Source organism: Candida orthopsilosis, assembly GCF_000315875.1.
Source record: "Candida orthopsilosis Co 90-125, chromosome 8 draft sequence".
NCBI classification, from domain to species: domain Eukaryota; kingdom Fungi; phylum Ascomycota; class Pichiomycetes; order Serinales; family Debaryomycetaceae; genus Lodderomyces; species Lodderomyces orthopsilosis.
In genome coordinates this window covers 402,715-420,711 of record NC_018302.1, presented here as the reverse complement: position 1 = coordinate 420,711, position 17,997 = coordinate 402,715, and the positions used below count along the sequence as shown (strand labels likewise).

General features: G+C 38.7%; 7 protein-coding genes across 7 annotated transcripts; 1 reads left to right on the top strand and 6 right to left on the bottom strand. All coding sequences in view use genetic code 12, as the record gives it.

The window, feature by feature from the left end:
• Nucleotides 1–1,338: 1,338 nt before the first annotated feature.
• On the bottom strand, nt 1,339–3,216 carry CORT_0H02020 (Grc3 protein; the record flags this gene model as incomplete). The annotated part of the gene is made up of 1 exon (XM_003871390.1): nt 1,339–3,216. The coding sequence occupies one exon, from the start codon at nt 3,214–3,216 to the stop codon at nt 1,339–1,341; it is 1,878 nt and encodes a 625-aa protein (XP_003871439.1).
• A 328-nt stretch (nt 3,217–3,544) lies between these two features.
• CORT_0H02010 (Sla2 actin binding protein) lies at nt 3,545–6,667 on the bottom strand (the record flags this gene model as incomplete). The annotated part of the gene is made up of 1 exon (XM_003871389.1): nt 3,545–6,667. The coding sequence occupies one exon, from the start codon at nt 6,665–6,667 to the stop codon at nt 3,545–3,547; it is 3,123 nt and encodes a 1,040-aa protein (XP_003871438.1).
• Nucleotides 6,668–7,400: 733 nt separating this feature from the next.
• Nucleotides 7,401–7,979, bottom strand: CORT_0H02000 (Rer1 protein; the record flags this gene model as incomplete). Its single annotated transcript, XM_003871388.1, has 1 exon — nt 7,401–7,979. The coding sequence occupies one exon, from the start codon at nt 7,977–7,979 to the stop codon at nt 7,401–7,403; it is 579 nt and encodes a 192-aa protein (XP_003871437.1).
• Nucleotides 7,980–9,244: 1,265 nt separating this feature from the next.
• Nucleotides 9,245–9,994, bottom strand: CORT_0H01990 (hypothetical protein; the record flags this gene model as incomplete). The annotated part of the gene is made up of 1 exon (XM_003871387.1): nt 9,245–9,994. One exon carries the CDS (start codon nt 9,992–9,994, stop codon nt 9,245–9,247), a length of 750 nt encoding a protein of 249 aa, XP_003871436.1.
• A 790-nt stretch (nt 9,995–10,784) lies between these two features.
• On the bottom strand, nt 10,785–12,500 carry CORT_0H01980 (hypothetical protein; the record flags this gene model as incomplete). The annotated part of the gene is made up of 1 exon (XM_003871386.1): nt 10,785–12,500. The coding sequence occupies one exon, from the start codon at nt 12,498–12,500 to the stop codon at nt 10,785–10,787; it is 1,716 nt and encodes a 571-aa protein (XP_003871435.1).
• A 557-nt stretch (nt 12,501–13,057) lies between these two features.
• On the bottom strand, nt 13,058–13,255 carry CORT_0H01970 (Chs1 predicted chitin synthase; the record flags this gene model as incomplete). The annotated part of the gene is made up of 1 exon (XM_003871385.1): nt 13,058–13,255. One exon carries the CDS (start codon nt 13,253–13,255, stop codon nt 13,058–13,060), a length of 198 nt encoding a protein of 65 aa, XP_003871434.1.
• Nucleotides 13,256–14,080: 825 nt separating this feature from the next.
• On the top strand, nt 14,081–17,128 carry CORT_0H01960 (Chs1 predicted chitin synthase; the record flags this gene model as incomplete). Its single annotated transcript, XM_003871384.1, has 1 exon — nt 14,081–17,128. One exon carries the CDS (start codon nt 14,081–14,083, stop codon nt 17,126–17,128), a length of 3,048 nt encoding a protein of 1,015 aa, XP_003871433.1.
• Nucleotides 17,129–17,997: the final 869 nt, after the last annotated feature.

Here is a 17,997-nt window from a genome sequence, read left to right as displayed (position 1 = left end):
TTTACGCTACAATAGAGTGAAGTTCTTTTCTTTCTTGCAATTGTCATTAGCACTGTTTCGTTCTATATTGGGAACTTCCTATCCTGTCTCAGGCTATTCCGAGCACAAATTTAGGTGCAAAATGGCGCACGAACGACCAAAGACACTTATTAAGTGAAAAAACCAACCCAGAGTCCAGCTCATAGAGACCACGAGAGCCATTGGTACCTCTAAAAAGCCCAAAAAAAAATTGGGTGCCATGAAACGACGAAGCTAAGTCAAAATTTAGCTTGGAGATATAAATCAGAAGCACTTGACCTGGTTTTGTGCCCTGATGATAAGTTCTAGTGGAAAGTGGCAGCGGCTAGCATTATTCGGGGCCACTTGATCGAGTACTTAAAGTGTAGTTTTGAGCCTTGCTCAAGTCTTTTTTCGGAACCACTCCTCAGTAGTTTTTCAATGGTTGTCGTCGACGCAGAAATTATGTGACATAAAGGTTCATGTCGTGAATTTCTTTTGCTTGTGCCGAAGTGCTAACTCCATGGTATGGAAGAGTTGTTCTACTCCTCCGCTGTTTTCATACGTAAAATGCCAATGTACTTCCTAAGAGATAATGTTTAAATCGCATGCTCAATTGTTTTCCTATAATTTTGCGTTTATGTTTAAGCCTTGAGAAAGAGATTAGAGCCTATTCGTGGGTAGAAAATTGGCACTCTTGTTGGACATGATGAGTTGTCTCTATATTACCATAAACACTGCACTGGTTTTCTTTCTACACCACATATAGCATATTTCGCAACTCAAAAAGAAAATAATTTGATACATGGTTGGAATCTATGTTTTGCAACAAACCGAAAGCGTCCTCATGAATTGCCTGCATTTATTAATTTATATTTGCAAAACACAAAGCATGACTCTAAAATTTGTATTGTTTTGCGTAGAAGGAAATTAATTCTTCACGTTTGGACTCTTTGAAATTGAAATTGAAATTTTCTACTACTACTACTACCTTGATCAAGCAACTATTAGTATGTACAGAATCCTCATAAATTTCTCTTCCATTGTCTCCGTCTCCTCCTGCTCATCAATGTGATTGATGCTGCCAGTAGATGACCTCAAATGGGATATCCCTTTAGTGTTCCCACCGAACTGTCATTGCCTTTAACTCGGCAACAACATTTGCAGTTCATAAGTTCTATTAGCCCCTTAATTAACCTATATCGCAAGTCTTAAGAGTCTTCTAAAGCATTAATTTCAACTGCTATGCTTTTCAAAACTTTGCATCTTAAACAGACAATAACCAACAGGCCAGTGCTAAATTGCACGAAGTCAACCCGTGTTTTCAATCTAAAAAATCATTCACCTTCGGTGACTCCTTCGAAGAATGTTACGTCTCACCTTCCAAATACCCCCTATTTTTGTTCTTCCTTTAGTATTTATGTACGGCATGTGTGCCTTGGACGAGACTACACGGGGGCGTTGCAATTGCATTGTGGTTCCAGTCTGATGAAATTGCGGGTACATTAGCTCTATTGGTGGGATACTTCCTTCACCTCGTAAGAGGACAATCTTGGACTTGGATTTTAGGGCTCCTTCTATCTTTTGCAGGACAATTGGCGGTGTGTAAACATTTAAATAATTATCGCAGGGGTTGATACTATGTATAATAAGAAGTCCCAAAAATTGACTATTAGCCCCAAGAACCAGCTCAAGATCCTTCGATTTTATCAAGTTAGGATATAGGTTGTACTTGCTGTCCTTAACCACGGCCTCATCACATGACGACTGTACGCTATATACCCCCCAAATTAACGATGAAAGCAATAATGGAATATTACGGAAGTCGAAATTGGCATCAACCTTGTAATTGAGAATCGACACACCGTAAACCCCCTGTTCTGAGGTGCCAACCTGGTAGCTAATTCTCTTTGGAGGGGTACTTAAAAGGTAGTGGCTGAAATCAAAACTGTCGCCTCCTTTTTGATGGAAGTACATGAGCTTGTTATCTATTCGGAATTGACTTGGAGAGCTCGAAGGTAATTGAAAAACACCAGGTAATAAATACACTGTGGCAAAATTCATGCTTTGTAATACACTTTGATTTTCTTCGGACTCAATTGACAAATTGTTTGTTAAGAGAATCAAATCAGAAGGATTGACAATACTAGTTACTTCCTGCAAAAGCGTTTTACCATAACCTTTAATCCAACCAGGGGTGTTTATTACTAACCTCATACCTTTGTGTTTGAATTTTTGATGATAAATAGCGTAAAGCTTTCGAGTAACTTCGAGGTATCTAGACGGTGCATCCATTGGACTGTTGAAGCCATAATATTCTTCATGCTTGTCAAATACAAAGCCAGAAGTTGCACAGATTCCTTGAGGCAATTGGACGCTCAACGACATGCAAAACGGGGATGAATTATCAGATTGTCCTGGATCAAGGTCCATGACCACTACGGATTGTTTCTTTTCGAAACGTAGATAGTCCAGCAATGACTTGCAGAAGGTAGACTTGCCTGCATTTTTGTTTCCAATAACAATCAAATTATGTGCCGATATTGCAGCAGAAGATGCAAAGTAACTGATCCAAGAATCATCCACATATAAGCCATAATGACTGCCACTTTGTATAATTATCTGAAAGGTGAATCGTTTAAATATGTTTTCTTTGGTATTACTTTCTGGGGATACCTGAATCAATGACAACTTGTGATTTGTGTCATTAAATCCAGTAAAGTAGTTGCTCAATTTGATCCTGGCAATTGAGTCCTTCTCTCGTGTCCCGGCGGAAACATTGGCAATAATCGGTAAAGCGTGCAGATCTGTTGTGAAAAAGGTGTATATACGATCATTACCAGCATTGAGTTCATAGCAGTTATTGATGCGTACATTTCCATGCAATATTTGAAGCTTAAACATCCCTCGAATCATTATGAAGTCTCCACATTCAAGTCTCACCGAAACCGAATCTTCATCAAACTGTAAATTCGTTTCACTTGGTAGAAAATTCGACTGGAAAATTCTTTGCTTTGACAAAGCCGGGGTTGAGCTATTACTTTCATTGGCTCTCGATCCCAACTTGACGTCTACTGTTGACATGGTATCATCCTCGTCACTGAACTCGTCATCAGAACCCTTCACATACTGTAAAGCGTTGTCATCCACATCTAGTGGTGTGACGGGAGAGTCTATATTGCTAGCAGCATCGGTCCTCAAAGCTGCATATGCACTCATTGATACAAATGACTTGTTGTTTCCACATTAGCGATGTGCGTAGAACTAACGCAAAATTTTTTTTCGTTTGTTTTATTCTTTGGTTGATAAATTTACAATGAATGTCAGTACTATCACAATTTGTCTATCCACCAGGAATACGTGGACGAGTAATTGTGCAGAGGGAAGATTTCATCAATATCTATAAATCGTGACACAACTGTGTGGTGTAACCAGGAGATGTTGCATCTGAGATCGGAAGCGTGCTTTACAATAAACCACGAGAAACAAAATGTGAAAACTAATACTTACTACATCAGTACAAAATATTTTCACCCATGCAAGGGGTCTACTCGTCATCGCTATCGTCATCCTTGTAGCCATGTTTCCTGATCTCTCCGAGTCTCCTTCTTGCCGCTTGAAGCTTATTCTCAAGCTTCAAAATTTCAACCTGTTGCTCCATCTCGAGAGTCTTACCTTCATAAGGAGTTAATTTACTCAAGTCAATGTTGTCATTTTGCAGGTCCCCATTACTCAACAATCCTTGAACTTTGTTCACTAGAGATTTGCATGCACGAGTAACGTCACCAGATGCTGATTCTAAAGCGTCTTGAGATTTTGACATGAAATTGGCCTTAACCCTGGATGCAGCAACTAATTGAGCCGTTGATGCAGCCACTTCATTCGAAGCCACTATCAACTCTTCATGGGTGTTCTTCTTCTGCAAAACACCATCCGAAATTTGAATCAATATGTTTGTTGCACCGGCTACTGCTTTTGCTGCACTAATAAGTCCTTCAGTCCATCTGCTGTTCTTCCTGTAAAATTCTGTATTCGATTGTGTACCCTTGCCTTTCTCGACAATTTCACGTTGCGATTCAACTGAAGCTTGTATCAATCGTGCCACCGCATCAATTATTGCTTTAGCACATGAAATCAAAGTTTCATGTATCTCGATGTTACCACCATAAATGTTTGGGTTCTTCAACAAATCGGTCAAATACTTAGAAGCAGAGTTGACTGCATCAACCGTTTGCTGCATTTCCTTGTTTACGAGACTTTCTAGATCACCTTTAAATTGGATACCTGTAGACAACTTCAAGGAATCAGCCAAACCCGCCAAGTCCTTCAAGGAAGTCTGTAACTCGAGATTGCTATCGATTATCAGATCGATTCTATCTTCTTGGTTATCCAATTGTTCAAGTTTCTCTGATTTCAACCCTTGATAATATTCCTCCGCGTCATCGAGAACTTTCATCATTTGGGTCAAAAGTTTCTCTTCCTCTTTGCCTGAGGAGGCCTGCGAAAGACTCTTTGCTGTTTGCAGCGAATCGTTCAAATATGTGACTAACGAAGAGCTGTATAGGATGACATTGGAGAACGTTTCCTCGTCTTGATTGTTTTCCTCGGCTATGTATCCATTGAACGTTGATGCAAAGTCGGTCGCTGTATCAGAACAAAGCTCAACAACCGACAACAAGTATTCGGGAGACGAATTATTGTTTGATCCCAATGTGTTCAATGTCAACTCGTGTTTGATATCCAAAATGCGTCTGATACTGTTATCCAAGAATACATCGATTAAGCTTTTGAACTTGGAGATATGGGTCATGATAATGTGGTCAATCTCTGCATTCAAAATATCATCTTGATCATTCTTGATTCGGCCAATCTCCTTGTAAGCTTCTTCAAGAGACTGATTGGCAATTGCCAATTCAGTTTCCTTGTCTCGCAATTGAGCATGTAAACCGTCCATAGTCCCAGGCTCTCCGTTCTTGGAATAGCGCTCCAATTGAGCCTTCAAGTCATTCAACTCCTCTTCGTGTTTTGACATAATGGTAGTGAGATTCATGTTTTGCAATTTACCAGATTCTTTGGCGGAAATGTTGAGATCTCTTATTTCTGTTTCTAGCTTCTCAATCTCTTGGTCCTTCGAGGCCTTCACTCTGTCCAATTCAAGTCTTGCTCGGTCACGTTCTCTAATCAAATCAGCCAACTCCACATTCTTGGCCTTCAAGTCCTTTTCAAGTTTCTCCTTTTTGGCAATGGATTCCTGTGCACTGCTTATTTTTTGTTGAATTTTTTTGAATTTAGCCAATAAATTCAAATGTTCTTGGCGCAATTGCGAGTATAACTTAGCAAGCGACTCATACTTTTTGGTCCAATTTGCTATCTGTTCTTCCAAGTTTTGAATCTGCTCATTCTTAGAAGCAACTTGTTGGGTGGCAGTATTATTGAAAGCCGCCATTTCATTTTCTAAAGATTTAACTCTTGTGTCATATTGTTGCAATAACTGTTGATCATTGTCGTATTGGTTCTTAAACATGAGCAAATCATGCTCCAATTCAGACACGCGTCCTTGCTGTTGCTGTGTTTGTTGCATTTGAAGAGCTTGCTGCTCTTCCATGAACCGTCTTTCTTGCTCCCTTTGTTGCTGTTCAAATAAACGTTGTTGTTCTTGTTGTTCTTGAAGTTGTTGTTGGCGTTGTAACTCAAGCTGTCTTTGAATTCTCTCTTGCTCTTGTTGTTGTTCGAAAAGATAGCCAGTTTGTTGAGATGGAATTTGATCAGTTGAAATTGAGGGTGGAATACTAGGAGGTTCTGCACTGATGGACCTTGCTCTCGAAATGTTTTGTTCCCCAGTTCTAGCAGAAGTACTTTCAGCTATGGATCTTCCATCTTCGTCCACCTGTAAGTCAGGAGAGCTATTTGGAAGGCGAGGAATAGTAATCAAGCTAGTTAAAAATTTGATTGAGTGGCAATCAGTGTAAAAGTCACGTAACATAAAATGCTGAGACTCAAACCTATCAAACAAGACCGTCAATGCCTCATCTGCACCCAATTGTTGATACATTGCTCTGAGCATTGAAATACAGAATTTGTAAATCCCGTAGGACTCTGTGATCAAAGGTACTAATGCACTGACTTTGCACAAATTTCCATGTGAGCGATGTATTGTTGCAAAAATGAGCTTTTGCAAGTCATTAATCAGATCCTGAAGATCCATCAATTGTAAGATAGATTCATACCCTTCATTCGGGTCGCTGACTGCTCTCAATGAGAGATACTCCTCGTATTCGAACGTTCCATTAAAACCGGGATTGTTACGATGAAAGTCCAACTTTTGCAAAATATACCGGTCATACTGATTAATCAACCTACCGTATGCCAGTCCATGAGTTGGAAATACCGTAGCCAATGAAGCAACAAAGTCTCGGTTCCGGTAACCATCTTTTAAAGTGTTTGGGTGGCCTTCCTGTAACACTTTGTGTATCATAATAAGTGCCTTGAACAACAGAATCTCGTTGCTTTGCAATGGCTGAATCTTGACCGCATTCCAAAAAGCTCGCGAATTCTTATGATCCCAAGTGTACACTATACATGCTCTCACATGCTTTCTCTTGGGTGGAACTTCGTCACTGTTGCATGCTTTCTTCACACTTGTCTGTAAATCTACCTCTGCACGACTCATGGTTAATTGTGATCAAAATCTACGTTAACAGTAGCTTCTCTTGCGCGGGTTCAATGATGTATATACTTTAGTCAATTACCACTGACAAGAGTTGTGACGTTCGACGTTTTTTTTTTGTCGGACTAAGAGGACCAAGCGTCCTACTTACTTTACTTTTTGCGACATTTTCATTTGCTCCGGTTTTAAATTAGACAAAAAGCGAAAATCCCAAAGTTTACTTCGCCTTCTTTGGTTAGAGTAGAGTCCAATGCGGAGGTCAGCACACATGTCAATTGGTTAGTGGGAGTACTATTAGCCGCTGGAAGCAGGTAAGCCATTGTGTTTTATTATTAATTTTGGCGATTCAAACTGAATCCTTTCATCCTTCCATCCTTCCGAAACGAATACCGTATACCTTCTCTTTCTTCATGACTAAATTAAGATCCCAAGCTATTCAAGATATGCTCAAAGCCATTGAACTTGTTTACAGCAAATACGGGGGCAAAGGATATGGTGCCAAGCTCGTTATCTGCTTGTAGTGCGGCCTCCTTTTAGTAACATTTCGAAATGACATCTCCCATCCTCGGCCACATGGCACCAATTATAGGCGTTATAAAACCCAGAGTAGCTAGAGTTCACTGCAGGCGCTCAAAGTGTTCCTGAGGGTACGCACATAGTTTCTTACATCCACTTCAGATTCAATTGGTTCTCCTAAACAAGTATTTATACATTCATGAAATATACAGTAAAATTATCACTTCCTATATCTTGTCTTGCCCAAATCAAATGGCAAGTACTTGTACTTTGTCATATGCTGTATCTGTTTACGCATTGTCAAAGCAAAAAGGATTATGAAGTACATCAATAAAATTGGCCAAAAAACTGGAATATCAAAGATTGAGAAAAAGGTCAACACCAAACTTAAAACAGTGGCTCTTGTGGCGTTATACCAGAACTTGAATTCTGGTAATCTCCTAATAAATGGCCTGAATTCGTCATCCTTAGACCCAGATTCTTGAGTCTCTTGGTCCATTCCTTCCTCAATAGATTCATTCTTCATCTCCTGTTCCAACGATGGATCAAACTTTGGGGTCAAAAACGCCAAGAATAAATTCAACAAGTATATCCCCAATGCGTAACAAATGATGTACCACCCTTGAACAATGAAAATTCTGGTCATAAATAAAGTAAGTAATACCCCAAACCCTAACCATCTATAACCAGTGTGTGGCACAGATTCATCAACAAACTTTTGATATGTAATCAAAATCTTTTTGTAATTCTGGTACACGGGATTATCTGTAGGTATTTCAAATGGCAAATCTATTGGCATCTTATAATGATTCAACGTTAGGGTTTATCAGTAGTCTTTAACCGCAGTAATTTTTTTCACCATAAAAATTTATTCTCATTCCTGTCTCGTATTTGTTGTTGTCGTGTCGTGTTTTTTGTTTTCCTTTAAAAAAAAGGGAAGATCTTAGTTTCAATTTTTTTCGCGTCTTTGTCTTTTGACTTTATTTACGACACCGGTCAATAGTTTGAACCATAAAATGCATCGATGATAATGAAACTGGAGCAAACGTATGCCTGTGATGGCAAAAGATATGTTGTCCGTAAATTTTATAGAAACAAACAATTTAAGTGCTCTCTACAAGAAAATACTTTTCGAATTCCAAAGATTTTGCGTTGTTTCAAGTTAAATTACGTACCCAGAAGAAACTAGTATGCAATTTAGCAAAAGATTGGCCCATACCTTGTATTCTATCACCAAATGACTGTATAACTCTACAAACTTGACTCCCACTGTACAAAATATTGTGTAATGTGTAATCCTGTTATATATAAAAAACGGGTTCTTAGTTGGTACTTGTTTTTCGCAGCCAACACCTTCTTTCCGTCACATAGATTATGCTACAATAGTATGGGATTCTTTTCCTCCTTGTGATTTTCATTAGCACCATTGCGGTATTTTGGGAATTTCCAGTCCCGTCTCAAGTTATTCGGAGAATCGGTTCAAGTGCAAAATAACGCACCAACGACTGAAACTACTAAGTGGAAAACCAGCGCAGAGTTCCACTAATAGAAACCACGAGAGCCACACGTATCCCTAGTAATACCAAAAGATTATTTTGAGTGCCCTGAGACGGCGAAGCCATGTCTAAAAATTTTAGAATGGGCGGAGTTAATGCCCTTATGGAAAGTGATCACGTGTGTTACCTCCGTGTGGAGGAAATTGTTTGTATTTAAACTCGAATTAAGTAGAGTATGTGGACTCGTAAGCGAGTAAGAAAGAAAGCCTTCGATGCTAGTAACTTTGATCTGAGAGTCAGTAGTATAGTATTCACCACCAGATTCACACCGTGCACGTTATTGATGGTATCGTGTTTGCAGGTAATTTGGTGATGGATCTTCGTTATGATCAAGCTCCTGGGGTTTCGAAAAAGTATAATCCGTCTCCATAATGGAAAAAGATTTCAGCATTGTACTGAGGCCCGTTTGTATTTGGTGCAAGATAGATGAAAAACTAACACAACTGACTTTCGCGAGGAGTATTCTTGCGATCCGCGCTAATGTTCTTGTTCTGAGGTAATGTCAATCTCAATCTGTTGATGGTAACTCGCCAGAGCATTCCTCCTCGTACAATCTCAATGCTTCCCTGATATGGCTGGGTTGTAGGGGTGCGTTGTGGTCTCCTTGATACAGTAATCGAGGTCGCTTTGTCTCACTTTGAAATTGTGCATTTTCAATGTCGGACCGTTTTTGACTCTTCTTTTGCTCAATGTCAAATAAAAGCTTACCCTTGTTGTCTCTCTCTTGCACTTCAAAAGATTTGCTAATAACCTCTGATATAAACAGCTTCGCTACCCCGGCTACTACCGTTGCTATAACTTGCGACACCGAATGTCCAACCACCCCATTGCAAATTTTCTTTACTCCAGGTTTATTGACAGTCAGTCGCCTATAAGCTTCAAATCTCTCCATTTGATCGTTGGAGAAGTTTGTGATTAGTAATCGTTTTTGCTCTTCCTCAGATAAATTAGAGTCAATGGCATTATCTTTCAAGTCTTTATAGCGATTAATCAACGTGGGTTCCCCAAGTAGAAGCAAATCTTCCAGGGCTATCGACTGCAATTCTTCGTTATCAGAAAGTATTTCCCCTGCTTCTGCCCGTTCCTCATCAATCAGTTCATTTTGCTGTTGTATATCTTTCTGCTTTTCCAAGTCGCTAAAAAAGACTCTCCAAATCAATTCCTCATCTTCCTCATCCAAACTAATATCTGATATCGCATCATCATCCGGGGTTGTAACTGCGGTTACGCTGTGGTCGTCAAAAGTCTGTTCGCTCATAGCAAGTTGATGATTATGTATGCTATTTCTGTTAGGTATTTTTCAGTGAGAAGCGTTTTTTTTTTTTGGAGTTTTTATGTAAGGCAAGAGAATAAGGTCAAAGACAATGTGGGATTCAATGGAGATAGGCTTCATCACCTAGAGTATGGAAGACATAGGTTCAAATATATATAGACTACTGCAGCGAATGCAAAGTAATACGGCAGTCTATTAGAAAGGCCAACCTATATACTTGCTAAACGAAACACTGTATTTTGTAGTATCCTTAAACCACTTAGGTAAATCAGCTGAAAAGATTATAGCAAATCAGTTGCTATAAGCCGCTGTGTTCTGTTCCATTCCACAATATTAGCAGGTGTTGTGATCTTTCAAACAAATGTTTTGTGTTCTCCGTAACTATTTCAGCACCAGTATTCCCTAGCATAATCTCATTGATGGACAAAAAATTTCGGCTTCAAAGCATTCTTGTGCACATCAAGTGAAGGCCTTGGCCAAAAGACCGTACTCTAAGCCATTTTTCCAGTTTCAGTCTTATAGATGGAGTCAATAGATCACAGTTGGTACTTGATTCATTCCCCGTCCACAATAGTCTATTTCTTCCTGGATCTTCCATCAACGAGAATTATTTGGAAGTTGCTCCGTTTACAACACATAAAGATACCTGCCAAGATGTACTCTTAAGGTGTTATTTTTCAACAGTATTCCAAGCACTGTTGAAAATAATATTTGAACAAGCGCAACGGTTACCAAACAGAATTGAAATTCAAGAGCCCATGGTTGGCTAAATCTATCAACGAAGATCTGACAAGTTTGCCACAATGGCCCTCATTGTCTGGTGTAAATGCTGTACTTCAACATCAGGTTTGAAATAACTCGATTGGGGTAGGCTTTGTAAAGATCCAAAGCAGTGTAACGCATTAGCATGCAATGACAAATTTTGCTGAAATAAACGTTTCTCTTGGTCATTGAGCAACCCGTAGCTGTCAATGTTAATAACATCCTGATAAGATGTCCAGCATCGTTTTCTCTCCTCGATCAATGGAATGATAAACACTGTGCAAAATGATTGTTGAAGCACCTCATCGATACAGATTGGTGGTATTTTCTGTTCCACGAAACTGCCTTCCGTATATGACCTAGATCCAGTAAACATCGCTTGGAATATTTGCAAAATCTGAAAGCGAATATTCCTATTATAGTAAAACCATGATTCTGACACTGTCTGCCACATATTTAGAATATTAGAGCCTCTTCCGTCATTAACATGGTCTAAACCTTGCACTGATTTCGACACGTCACGCCTGAGCCAGCATAAACACGACACAAAAATAGCCGATAAATCTTGAATGAACTCTCTAGTGTCATCTTCATCAAGCCTGGTGATTGTAAAATTATCGATTCCAATCATACTAGAAGCTTGACCTTTTGAGCTCGATTTGTTCGACTTCAGCCTGTACTTCCCGTATTTTTGGTTTTGCTCCACGTTAGCTGTTCTGTTGAATTCTGCAGTAAAATGGCTTCTTATCATTAGTCCCATTTCATCGAAAGAATGTCCCAAGAATGGATAAGGTGAGGACGACGTCGAATTCCTTTGTTTGGATGGTATAAATAATGGCTTCAAAAGCAAGCTTATTTGTTGATTTGACTTGTTCAATTTCGCCTCTTCATCACTTGAAATACTTGACAGCCCATTGCCGCTTTTCTCCACGATGCCCAACCCAATTTCGTGTTGATGATGTCTATTAAATTTGTTTTGGATGTACAGGTCAGCTGGTGTTAACATCTTCCTATGGATTTCGAGGAGTGAGGAATGTTCCGTGAAGCCTTCGTTATCTTCAGTTGAGATATTGGCACTTGTGAACTTGTAAACTCGGGCTAGCGTCGTATCATTTACAACCGAATTTGAATTGTTTGAAGACAAGCAAATTGGGGTCTTTGAAGAGCCAGAAAACAGCTTGTCATCAGCATTTCTATCACTGAATTTGGACAAGCCAGCTGCAGATTGTGACTTGTGAAAAAGATTGTGGAAACCCGACAGTGGTGAAGTTATTATTTGTTTCTTTCCCCTTGACTCCTCGCTTGACCGTCTTGTTGAATATCGTTCGTCGGTGGAACTTGACTCTGCTGCAGAGTCAAAGTGCAGTTTGCTTGAGGGACTCAAAATCTTTTTCGCTGCTCTCAACTTTGTAGTCTTTGTTTCCTTTGGAGGTTCGATCTCATTAAAATCATTTTTGGAATCCAAAATAGTTGAAACCTCTCCCTCGGAATTTCTTCCAACAACGTTTGTTTGTGACCTGTTCCTAGTGAATAGTTTGACTAATGGATTTGATTTGACAGTTGAGTTACTGAATGTAGATACTTGGGATACGTTAGTTCCAATCTTCTTCAAAGTACCGAATTCCACATTGGATATTTGAGACGAGTTTTGATCGCCGCCAGTGCCCTTGTTCTCTCGTATCTCAGAATCATTTTTATCTGAATGAATATTGATATCAAGATTCTTCATGGGGTTGAAAATGGGTGCATAGGCAGGTGGACCTTAACTGCAAGTCAACTAAAAAGATAGAGTGGTTGAAATGTTCGAAATGACAGAAGTAGTGTCTTTTTAGTACAATGTCGTAATTAATAATACCACGACACCGAGTTTGACTTAATTTACATAATTTTGTTTTTATGTGATTTTGTTCTAGTAGAGAGAGATAAGAATCATAATAATAATAAGACAAACAAAAAAACATACTAAAAAAATTGCAACACATAAGCGGTGTTTTGCAGCTATAATAATGGAAGAAGAGATGTGACGTTGGATTTAATTTTCATAACTATATTATTGCCATCACAAAGTCATTGGAAAGGTAAACCAACATGAGAACATACACCTGATCGGAACTTCATATGTAAAACCCCCGCAAGTTATAGAGATACTGATCCACATTTTGTTTTCAATAAGACACACCACCACACTAAAACCTTTTTGTAGTTACTGGTATTCTAGCAATTTCTACATCCTAACTTGCCTATTTTGGAAAGAAAAACAGGTATCGACTTATAATAACATCCTCATTAGTCTCTGTATGGACCCCTTTTACGTTTACAACATTGTTCTTGTCCAGAACTAATATTTACATCTATATCTACACTATCACATTCCATGTCGTTTTGCAAGTTGTCAACTTCACACCCATTTGGATAGAACGCTTCAATGTAGTCACTGTAACTAAAGCACGCTTCCAACGGGGCTATCTCACCTTCTAGAGTCATCTGGTCAGACTCCAAAGTAAAGCAATTACCAAGCCCGTCTACATATCCGTCAGTGTGTAGTTCCAGCTTGAACTTCTCATTAATATTTATGATTCTATTTTTCTACTCAGAACAAATTCACATAAAAACAAAATTTATGTCGCACTGGCTTAAAAATTAAAAGTCGTTTTGGTACGAAAAATTATGTCGCACTCGTATGAATGAAACTAAACCACTGTACATCATTGGTGTGTGTATTTAACCTTTTAATCAAACTGTTTTGTTGATGAATAAGCTAATGAGTATGTTCCAGTCGTAAAAATGTCACTTTCCAAATATATCAGCAGATTGAGTAAAGACCTAAATCTATATTTTTGAATATTTTTGCTTCTACATTATTTGTGTCAAAACAATGCAAAACGTTACATAACTCAGGCTGATGCGTTGAACTCAAATGTAGCTTAACACTAATTACTTGAAATGGGTGTGGTTTACCGCATTACTACACTATATGAATAGTGAACAACCTTGAATCGTGCACTTTGTACTAGTGGATAACTATGTATACACAACTCTACATTTTGATTGCAATTCCTGGTTTGTGTCACAATATAAGGTCTGTTGTTTTTATGTTTTTATGTTTTTAATTTGCACCAATTCGGAAATAATACAACAGAACTAAACAAAAATATATATACATATGACAAAGAGACACATATATGTAGTCAAACTAAGGTAAGCAATTATTGATTGCAGACGCAAACACCGTTTGGAAAAATAAGAAAGAAAAAGACAAATCTTTTCTTCTACTCTTCAAGGGTATATTCTGCAATTCAATAGCCAAGCATGATGAACCCATTTGACGATGGCGATGAGCAGAAGGAACATTCAATAAAACTACCATATGCCGCTTATACGCGAAGTTCAAGTCCTACAAAGAGGTATCAGCCATTAGACTATGACAGTGAAGAGGATTCCCATGAAGGTTTTATTGGGTTTCCTGCATCAGAAATCAAACAAAGTCAAGAGGGAATTAAACAATCACCAAATATATTCTCAAGAAGCACAGGAAGAACCAACAATCAGAGCAAAAACACAAAGTCTCCGTTTGTTGGCAATGCACCAAATTTAGAGTTTGATCCTAATATGGATATTGATACTACCCCCAGAGCACACTACACTTCACGCGAATCTCCAAAGAGGCAAAGGAATACCGAGGTATTGATTGGTGATGATAGTGATGACGACAATAACATAAATAACGGATCTCCATTCAGAACTTCATTCAAAGGAAGCACGATTAGCAGTCAAAGATACTTGGACCCCCCACAACCAATATTCTCGCCTGGTACGCTTTACGATGCTGGCCACTATAATGATGACCAAAGTACGTACTATGAGGACGAGAAGAAGTTCGACATAGACGATGGTGCAAAGGAAGTAACTAGAGATGATGCCAAATCTTTGTACTCTGAATCCACAGCGTACACGGGATATTCACACTTATCTGACCCCAATGATGAAGCTCAATATTTCACTGAGTCAATTGATGGCAACCTCATGCAAAACATTGACGCAGCGTATAATCCCCATAGGGAGAAAACCATCACACGCAGGAAGGTAAGACTAGTTGGCGGTAAGAAAGGAAATTTGGTTTTGGAGAATCCTATACCAGGGGAGTTACGCAAGGTGTTGACAAGAACCGAGTCGCCATTTGGAGAATTTACCAATATGACCTATACAGCTTGTACCTCAGACCCAGATACGTTTGTTGAAGAAGGATTCACATTAAGAGCAGCGAAATATGGAAGAGAAACGGAAATTCTTGTCTGCATTACTATGTATAATGAAGACGAATTTTCATTTGCTAGAACTATGCATGGGGTGATGAAAAATGTTGCCCATTTATGTTCGAGACGTAAATCCAAAGTTTGGGGAAAAGACAGCTGGAAGAAAATTCAAGTGGTTATTGTTGCTGATGGTCGAAACAAAATTAATGAGTCCGTATTACAGCTACTCACTGCAACCGGTTGCTATCAGGATAATTTAACAAGGCCATATGTTAACAATAAACAAGTGAAAGCGCATTTGTTTGAATACACAACCCAGATATCTATTGATGAGGAATTGAAATTCAAGGGAGATGAGAAGAACTTGACTCCTGTTCAAGTTCTATTTTGCCTAAAAGAACAAAACCAAAAGAAGATCAATTCACATAGATGGTTATTCAACGCATTCTGTCCAGTATTGGACCCAAATGTCGTAGTCCTCCTTGACGTGGGAACCAAACCAGACAATCACGCTGTCTACAATTTATGGAAAGCATTTGATAAAGACTCCAATGTCGCTGGTGCCGCAGGAGAAATTAAAGCAATGAAGGGAAAAGGGTGGAGAAACTTGATTAACCCGTTGGTTGCTTCACAAAATTTCGAGTACAAGTTATCGAATATTCTTGATAAGCCATTAGAGTCATTGTTCGGATATATATCGGTGCTTCCGGGGGCTTTATCTGCATACCGTTACATTGCACTCAAAAACCACGAGGACGGCACCGGGCCCTTGGCGTCCTATTTTAAAGGTGAAGACTTACTCAAGTCTCACGAAAAAGACAAGGAAAACACCAAAACCAATTTCTTTGAAGCAAATATGTATTTGGCAGAGGATAGGATATTGTGTTGGGAACTTGTTTCAAAAAGGGGTGACAATTGGGTTTTGAAATTTGTAAAGCTGGCTACAGGAGAAACAGATGTACCGGAAACTATATCTGAATTTCTAGCACAAAGGAGAAGGTGGATCAATGGTGCTTTCTTTGCAGCTTTGTACTCCTTATACCATGGAAAAAAGGTCTGGAATACAGACCATTCATTTGCGAGAAAGTTTTGGCTTCACGTTGAATTCATGTATCAAACAGTGAGTTTGGTGTTTTCATTCTTTTCATTGAGTAACTTTTACTTGACTTACTATTTCCTTACTGGTTCACTTGTGTCGTACAAGCACTTGGGTCATAATGGTGGTTTCTGGATCTTCACATTGTTCAATTACCTATGCATTTGTGTTTTGACCTCGCTATTCATTGCTTCCATTGGAAACCGACCACACGCTTCAAAGAATATATTCAAAGGTCTCATAATATTGCTAACGGTTTGTTCATTGTATGCTTTAATTGTGGGATTAGTTTTTGTTGTCAACACAATAGACCAATTTGGCCTGGGAAATACCTCGTCGTACGTTTTGATAAGTATCGTGGTATCGCTACTTTCCACCTATGGATTATACACACTAATGTCAATATTATACTTAGATCCGTGGCATATGTTGACTTGTTCTGTCCAATACTTCCTAATGATTCCTGCTTACACCTGCACATTGCAAATTTTTGCATTCTGTAATACCCACGATGTATCTTGGGGTACAAAGGGAGATAACAACCCACAAGATGATAAGACGAATCAATATATTATCGAACAGAATGCTCAGGGTGAGTACGAAGCGGTTGTACTGGATGTGAATATCGACGAAGTTTATCTTGAAACATTGTACAATATTAGGGCCAACAGATCTGGTAAAAAGCTACAAAAGAAGAAAGCCACTAAGCATGTTTTAGACGGAGACGATTACGCAAAAGATGTTCGAACAAAGGTGGTGCTTTTCTGGTTGTTGGCCAATTTGATCTTCATCATGACTATGGTTCAAGTTTATGAGCCTGGAGATACCGCTCAAAATATTTACCTTGCCTTTATTTTGTGGACGGTGGCGGCACTCTCTCTTTTTAGAGCTGTTGGCTCTTGTGGTTATTTGCTTCATGATTACATTCGCAGCTTAGTTGAGATGTCTAGTAAATGGAAAAACAGAAGAGCAGGCTACAATCAGACAAACAACAACCCTTTGAATTAAGCTTAATAGACGCAACTACAAAAATACATAAATATTTATACCCTCGTTACTAATTCATAATTCTTAGATGACTAAACCAAACATCTGCTCTTGTAGTTGGGCGTTCTAGAAGAGCTGTAGAGAGTTATTTTCAGCCCATCATTGTCGTAAGCTTTAACCAGCGCCTTCATCCGATCACAAAACAAACAAACAATAGGTTACAGCTTTAAAGTTTTAAGCCTCATTCGTGCATTTTTCCTTGATTGGCTGTATTTTAACTTCACCGGTGTATTTCTCTTCTACAGCACGAGTAAAATAAGGCATCGTAAAGAATCCCTGTGCCGTTGTCACACCACTAAATTGCGATAGTTAATTATTTTCGTGGAAAGCGATGTGGCGTTATCGTGGCCCAAGTACTGCGAATGAAATTATCTGACTGAAAGGCAACCAGTAGAAATATTGTGGTTCTTTTGTTGTTATCATTTTTTAGATAGATGGGGAAATACAACATGAGGTAAAATCACGCAATTAAGTTGACAAAGTGAGGGTTACTGTCTTTACTTGAAACACGAGTTGATTTCCCAATGTACATTACCTTTTATCAATATACACTTTGTATTTGTACAACAATATCAAGTCGTGTACATCACCACAATCTGATGCGATCAGTAGTAGAAGTAGTGCACAAATGTTCAAAACTCAATAAAAAAACAATATGAACAATAGGTGTCAATAATTTACCATTAGTACACTACTTTGTTACATAATACAACGAGGCTTTAAATAAATTACAAAATTTTAAAGTCGCTCTTCATTGAATATATAAATTGGGATGGAAAGTACTCCTTTCAATCTAATCTAATAACCCTTCTTCTTTTTCTCTTTTCTTC